This window comes from Panthera uncia, chromosome D1, assembly GCF_023721935.1.
Source record: "Panthera uncia isolate 11264 chromosome D1, Puncia_PCG_1.0, whole genome shotgun sequence".
Lineage (NCBI taxonomy): Eukaryota > Metazoa > Chordata > Mammalia > Carnivora > Felidae > Panthera > Panthera uncia.
The window spans coordinates 7031531-7038844 of record NC_064808.1 but is presented as its reverse complement, the minus strand read 5'-3'; the positions used below and the strand labels follow the sequence as shown (position 1 = coordinate 7038844).

The 7314-nt window shown below is 56.6% G+C and overlaps 1 protein-coding gene across 1 annotated transcript in view; it reads left to right on the top strand.

Moving 5' to 3' along the window:
• The first annotated feature begins 2662 nt into the window (after positions 1 to 2662).
• Positions 2663 to 7314, top strand: part of STIP1 (stress induced phosphoprotein 1) — a 13617-nt gene continuing 8965 nt past the window's right edge. Inside the window, exons 1-3 of the mRNA XM_049643757.1 lie at positions 2663 to 2771; positions 6008 to 6217; positions 6707 to 6848. Coding sequence (XP_049499714.1) covers positions 2763 to 2771; positions 6008 to 6217; positions 6707 to 6848 — 361 coding nt within the window. The 5' untranslated portion in view covers positions 2663 to 2762. The remainder of the gene's footprint in view (positions 2772 to 6007; positions 6218 to 6706; positions 6849 to 7314) is intronic.

The window sequence follows — 7314 nt, the reverse complement described above, 5'->3', positions numbered from 1 at the left end:
GAGTGCGGTGGTCTGCAGACATTGCCAAGGACCAATGAAAGATCTCGTGGACGGGGGTATTTAGCAGATGAGTTGAGAGGCCCAAAGCCTCGGAATCACCTGCCTCCTTCATGCCCCGCGTCCGAGGCACGAACAGATCCTGTTGGCCCCTCCAGAAGTTGGATTCCCAACTTTTCCCACCCCTCCTCCGCTCCCACTGTGGCCCACGGCACCGTCGCCGCTCCCCTGGAATACCGCAGTGGTCTCCTAAGAGGTCACCTACACTGCAGCCAGAGTCCCGATCCGTCAGATCACGTCACTTTTCTGTTCAAAACGTGCTGGCATGAACACAATGGCCTCTCACCCTGGCAGGACCCGGCCCTTGCTTCCTCTTGCCCCAGCTCTCCCACTTCCTCCCTGCTCCCACCATTCTGGCCACCTCAGTACAGCTTCCACCCCAGGGCCTTTGCATGTGTTGTTGCCTCGGACTGCAAGGTTCTTCTTCAGATTTTCCATTAGACTCACTCCCTTACTTCCTCAGGCCTTTTCTCAAATATGACCTTCTCACTGAGGCTTGTGTCCTGGCCAGGTTATTAAGAATGTAACACCGTCACCCTCACCTAACACTCCTTAACCCATTCCCTGCTCCATTTTTCTCCACTACACTTAAGCAGATATGCCCTAGAAACTTTTTAGATGCGTCTCCCTCACCAGAATGAGTGCCACAGGGGGTGCCTGGGTGGCTCAGTGGGCTAAGCGTCCGACCGGCTCCGGGCACGATCTCACAGCTTGTGGGTTTGAGCCCCGCGTCGGGCTCTGTGCTGACAGCTCAGACAGAGCTTGGAGGCTTCTTTGGATTCTGTCTCTCTCTCCACCCCTCTCCTGCTCTCTCTCAAAAAGAAATGAAGACATTAAAAACAATTCTGGAAGGAGTGCCACAAGAACAGCGATTTTTGTCAGCTTTCTTTACCGCATTTTCTCCAGCGGACCATCGCACCTGACACATTCAAGGATATCTGATGGGTTGATGAACACCTACGATGTACCAGACTGTGCAAAACCGGACACACGTATGGTCCACAGTGAAAGTGAGTGAGAGTGGGCAGCAATTAGTCTACTTGTTGGAGGCGGACTGTTAAGGAACCTTGACAGCCCATCTCGGCCCTGCAGGGTGCGGGAATCAACCCGGCAGTTGGTGGAAGGGGGAACCCAGCAGAGGGAACCATTTGCAGGCAGGCTCGGAGTGAAGGAGCCCACCTAGTCTAACCAACAGAGATGTCAGGGGGCTGGAGTCTGGTGCTGAAAATGGGAGGGCAGGGAAGGAGGCGGCCAAAGCAGGCCTGCCAGATCACACAGGCCCTGAGCCCCAGTCTAAAGCCTCCAAGAGTTTCAAGCCAGGGGTGTGGATCTGCAGTGACCTTGGCTGCAAGGTTAAGAACGGACCAGAGACAGCTGGGATGAAAGAGGAAGCTGTGGAGACAAGCCATTGCCATAGAGGGGACACTTGAAACCCTGGGCAGGGACGGCGCTGGGGACGGAAGGGGGGATACAAGGACACAGCAGGCCCCAAGACCCTCATCCAAGCCTTCTGCAGACCTGTCGTGCGGCTTCTTTGTTCCGTGAAGCACACGCCGGCCCAGGAGGAAAAACCAGCTTCTCTCCTCCACGCTCTAAACCCTTTGGCTGCCCCGGGTGCTCTCGCACGTTGCCCTGCCTCTCGGCTGCAAAAGGTCCTCCCGGGGCCGCCACTGCCCGCCAGTAGGTGACCGAGCGCGTCACTGACGTCATTGGTCCCTCCCCCCCCCCACCCCCCATCCTCAAATAATGGCTCCCTTCACCGAGCGGTAAAGAAATTACTGCATGAACGGGACACCTCCCACGGCCCCGCACTGTCCGACCCGTTAACACGAGGGGATCCAGCGAGTCCCCCCGGCCTCCCCAGGGTGAGACCCCGGGCCCGTCCCACCCAAGTCCCAGCTCCTTCGGTGTTTTCGACCCTTCGGCTACTAACGGCGGGATCTGGGCACGGCCCGGGAGCTCTCCCGAGGTCGACCCAGACGTCGCCCCCACCGGCCGGGACCCGGGGGCTCTGCGTCGCCGGGGAGCAGCGGGTCGCCTGGGCCGGACTCGCAGTCCACGGAGCCGGGAAGCGGCGCGAAGACCACCCCCGCTCCCCCCAGGCCGCCAGAGCCACCGCGGCAGAGAACCGCGGGGTCCTGAGATTCCCATAAACCCCTGCAGAGGTGAAACCCCGCCTTTTGAAGGGAAGCCGTTTAAGCCTATCACCGCAGAGTGTCGGCAACTCTCCGCCCAATCGACTTTTTTTTTTTTTACCTGAAGGAGGTTCCCTCACGGAGTCCGTCAGCCCAATGGGAGAGGTGGAAATTTCCAGAAAGAACAGGACCAATGGGCGCGGCCAGCGCGGCCACGATTGGCGGGCCAAGCGACCAATCCCCGTCGCAGAAGGGCGCCCCTCCCTCCAATCGTGGAGCCTGGGGTGGGCGGGGCTTGTCGGGAAGAGTCCAATCCGGAGGCGCGGGGGAGGCAGGGCTGAGGGCTTACTCTCAGGCGTCCAATGATAGAGAAGCAAAGATGATGGGCCAGACTTCAAGCCAATAGTAGGGAAGGATAGAAAGCCCCCTCGGGGAGCGCGACCAGTGAGCAGGCGAGGAAGGGGCGGGATCCGGGGGTCCCGGCAGCTTCTAGTAGGTTCCAGAAGGCGGCGCGTGCGGTTGGGAACGCGGAGCGGACGGAGTCGATTCAACGGGGTTCCGGGCCGGGCTATGGAGCAGGTGAAGGGGGAGGGGCGGGCCGAGGCCCCGGGGCCACTCGGGGACAGGCCGAGGCCGGGCCGCGAGTGGAGGAGCGGCGGCGGGGCGGGCGCTAATCGAGGCGGTCGGGGCGGCGGCCTGGGGCCGGGCGAGCAGCTGGGGAGGCGAGGGCGTGAGGGCCGCGGCCCACCGGGCGGGAGGTGAGCAGTGTAGCCAGGCCCGGGCCGCGGGGGGCGCGGGGTCCACTCAGCGCCCGTCGCCTGCCGGCTCGGCGAGGAGGACCGGGGGACGGCGACAGTCCGGCTCTAAGTCGGGCCCGCGGCGGGAAGAGAGGCCGTGGCTGGGCCCCGGAGGCCTCCCGGGAGGTGGCCCTGGACTGAGCCGGCGGCGGAGGGGGGGGGGGGGGGGGGGGGAGGGCGGGGCGGGGAGGGATGGAGGTGGGCGGGGGGCTTCGGAACCGGCGGGAGGGACCGGGTCCACACCAGGGAATGCGCCACCCGGGAGAGCGGGGATTGCCGACGGAGAAGCCACCCGGACTTGGTCACAGTTAACTTGGAGGGATGCAGGGAGCGGGGACGGAAATACACTGGAAGTAGCCAGGTAGCACATCCTACTTTCCTGCATCTGGAAAGGCCGGGATGGAAGAGCGTTGATGGAAGGTTTGAAGAGTAAGCGGGCCGATTTATCTGCCTGGTGCAGGAAAGGGACGGTGCGGCGAAAGTCCGTAGAACCAGTCCAGGTCTAGCAGCGTCTTGCAGAGAGATATGAGGCTCCTCCCGTTCTTTTTTTTCTGTTTTGGGGTGTGTGTGTGATTCGAGAGTAGCTGAAGGCTGATCTTTCTGGAGAGTTGGTTTCTGGTTACCCAAGGAGGAATTGGTCGCTGTAGAAAATGTCGTGTAGTAGGCTGTGTAGATTAAGCAGCCAGAAGTAAGTTATTTGTCTGGGCTCATTTTTAGGGGACCGAGTTTGCAACCGCTGCTGGTTGCTTGTCGGTGGCTTAATTGTATCCTCCGCAGCCCGAAGGTTGTGAAAAGACTGGAGAGATTTTATTCAGTCGGAAACTTTGTCAGTGGAAGCGTAACGATGAACCAGATCTGGAGCCTGTTTGGTAAATTAAGAAAGAGTGGAAGTGGAGGGGTTAAAAAGTTTTTGCTCACTTGGGATAGTACAGTTGCATCTGGGATTAAACAGACTGAGGTACGGACAAGAAAATGAGTTCTGGAATGAGAAGCACATCGCTCTTCAATGGAAGGGGTTTGTCCCTCAGTTATCAAAATAGGAAAAAAAAAAAAAAACTTTTTAAAATCGCACCACCCGTTGTAGATAGAGTAGATGGAGCTAAAACACATACGTGGGGGCAGACAGTGAATGAACGAGTGAAGTCAGGACGGCAACTTGGTGATTGTGGTGCAGGCAGCCTGGCGGTTCACCTCTGTGTGTCAGGACCTGCTCTCCTGGGCCGGTTGGACATGCGACGCCTCTGCCTTTGGTTTTCATCTCCAGCTTGGAGATCTGGATTTCAGTTTTAGGAAATAATCCAAGGTGGAGGGATTGGAGTGTCCAGTTTTTCATGTTTTGATGTTTTAAGCTTCGAGCTTTTCAGATAAATCCCAGGGTAATTAATATACCTTTTACCCGAGACCCAGTGTGGACCTGCAACCGTGTAGCGCGTTTATTTAGCATGATGGCATTTGCCATCATGTGCCTGGTGTGCTGGTATTTTCTATCCTACTTGATCTTTTAAAGTGCTGGTCACCACCTGCAGGCTTGATTTCCTGACCTACTGCTGGTCAGCACTCCGTGTGGAAACGGGGGTTTTGTGGGAGAGACAAGAAGTCCACGGCGCCGTTCTCAGCTGCCGCTTGATACTAGTTTTTTAAGTTTTTGCTTTCTGGTCTCCTTCCCGGGTTCGAAGGTTTTTATCCCTTGCTAAGATTTGGCCCTGTTTGCCGGGCTTTTTCTTTTTCAAGGCCGTCTCTCCCACATCCCTGGTTGATGGAGGGAAGTTCCCAACTGGTTTGCCCCGAGGCTCCAGAAGTGTTTCCCTTAACACTTCTTTCTTGCATCAGTCCGTGCTGGCTCACAGCTGGATGATCGATCTGGAGAGAGAATGGTGTTAGGAGAAGCCCTATAATCAGGACCACGTTCTGAACGTTGGAGAGGGTAGGGGATTAAACCACAAGTAGGTTGTTATTATCTTGCGTATCTTTTATAGTAATAATTACACGCGGCAAAGACTGATCTGGGGAGTTAGCTCTACCACGTTGTGATGGGTGACCCCACCTGGGCACGGAAATAGATTCTTCCTGATTGCGGGTAAGCATCTTGAGGCTCCCAAGAAGCCATCGCGAAGCCTTCAGGTCGCTCGCTGGGGGGCCTGTGTCCCTGCCCACTCCTGCTCCTCCCTTCGCCGTGGTCTCTTCCGCGAGGAGTGACCGACTAGGCCACTAGGCCTGTGTTCGGTTTACCGTTTGGGCTCCTTGGCGTTCCCGTGGCCAGTGAATTTCTTTTTCCACGAAAGGAGCTCATGAGTGTGTTCTAGAGAGTGGCTTCGTCAGCCCCAGGTGGAGGCTTGGAGAAAACAGTGGCTGCCGCGCGTTCCTCCGAACTGGAGCCAGCGGAGAGCGAGGCGTCAGCCTGCTTTTCCTGGTTACTTACTTTTCTTGTTGGCCCCACCCGAAGGTGTGGGAGATGGCAAATGAATTCACGCACGCTTTCTTTCTCTCGGGGTGTAAAGTAACTTTTTTGTTGACAACCGAAGTATGAGTGTCGCTTAAAAAATTGGGACCGGATGGGGCGCCTGGGTGGCTCAGTCGGTTGAGCGTCCGACTTCAGCTCGGGTCACGATCTCGCGGTCCGTGAGTTCGAGCCCCGCATCGGGCTCTGGGCTGACGGCTCGGAGCCTGGAGCCTGCTTCCGGTTCTGTGTCTCCCTCTTTCTCTGCCCCTCCCCCGTTCATGCTATGTCTCTCTCTGTCTCAAAAATAAACAAACATTAAACAAATTTAAAAAAAAAAAAAATTGGGACCGGCGCACCTGGGTGGCTCAGTCGGTTGAGGGTCCGACTTCGGCTCAAGTCATGATCTTGCAGTCCGTGAGTTCAGGCCCCACATCGGGCTCACTGCTGTCAGCATGGAGCCTGCTTCGGGTCCTCTGCCCCTCTCCCGCTTGCGCACGCACGTTGTCTCAAGAACTAGGAAAAACGTGGAAAAACAGCGCGTTACGGAAGAAACTACATGGGTTCCTTTTTTTCCTCAGGTGAACGAGCTGAAAGAGAAGGGCAATAAGGCCCTGAGTGCTGGCAACATCGATGATGCGTTACGGTGCTACTCTGAGGCCATCAAGTTGGATCCCCAGAACCACGTGCTCTACAGCAATCGCTCAGCGGCCTACGCCAAGAAAGGTGACTACCAGAAGGCTTATGAGGATGGGTGCAGAACCGTGGACCTGAAGCCCGACTGGGGCAAGGTAAGCCGTGGGCGGACTGGGGCTCTTGACGCTTCCCAGAAATGCCTCCTTGCCGTGTCCTTTTCGAATACTGGGCCCTCCCGACCCGGCTGGCCGCCCGTCCCGGTAGGCTGCGTGGCGTATCGCCCCTCCGCTGTCCTCCCGGTCGGAGGATGCTCCTCGGAGTCGTGGCACTTGTCGCGTCCGAGGTGCCGTCGGTAGTGAAGGCAGGTCTGATCTCTGGCGCTGCTGAGAAAGAAAATGCCACCGGAGGAGCGGACGACCCCGGGTCGGAAGATGAATCGAGGTGGGGCGGGTGAGCGTCTTTGAGAGGTGGCCGGATCCTTACGGTTTTCAGTCTTGGCGTCACGTGCTTCTCCTCCTGTTTTCCTTCGGCCTTCACGTGAATATCCATTTTGTCCCAGGGAGCGTAAAATAGCTTCTTTGGAGTTCGTCTTCTGGACTTCCAGGTGTTCTTTATTTTGTCGTGTTCTTTCTTTTTGGTTTAAGGGCTATTCGCGAAAAGCAGCAGCTCTTGAGTTCTTAAACCGATTTGAAGAAGCCAAGAGAACCTATGAAGAGGGTTTAAAACATGAAGCAAATAATCCTCAGCTCAAAGAGGGCTTACAGAATATGGAGGCCCGGTTGGCAGGTAGGCCCCAGTACACTGTTGGTTTCTTTCTTTCTTTCTTTCTTTTTTTAAATGGGACTAACTTCGGGGCACCTGGGCGGCCCAGTAAAACATCTGACTCTCAGGGGCCCCTGGGTGGCTCAGTTGAGTTGTCCGACTTCGGCTCGGGTCATGATCTTGAGGTTTGTGGGTTCAAGCCCCGTGGCGGGCCCTGTGCCGACAGCTCGGAGCCTGGAGCCTGCTTTGGATTCTGTGTCTCCTCCTCTGCCTCTCTCTCCCGTGTTCATGCTCTCTCTCTGTCTCTCGATTATAAGTAAATGCTAAAAAAAAAAAAAAAAAAAAAAGTCCAACTCTTGATCTCCACTCAGGTCATGGTCTCACGGTTTGTAGGTTTGAGCCCGGTGTTGGGTTTCTGCATGGGCAGCATGGAGCCTGCTGGGGATTCATATTCTCTCTCTCTCTGTCTCTCCCTCTCTGTCTCTCCCTC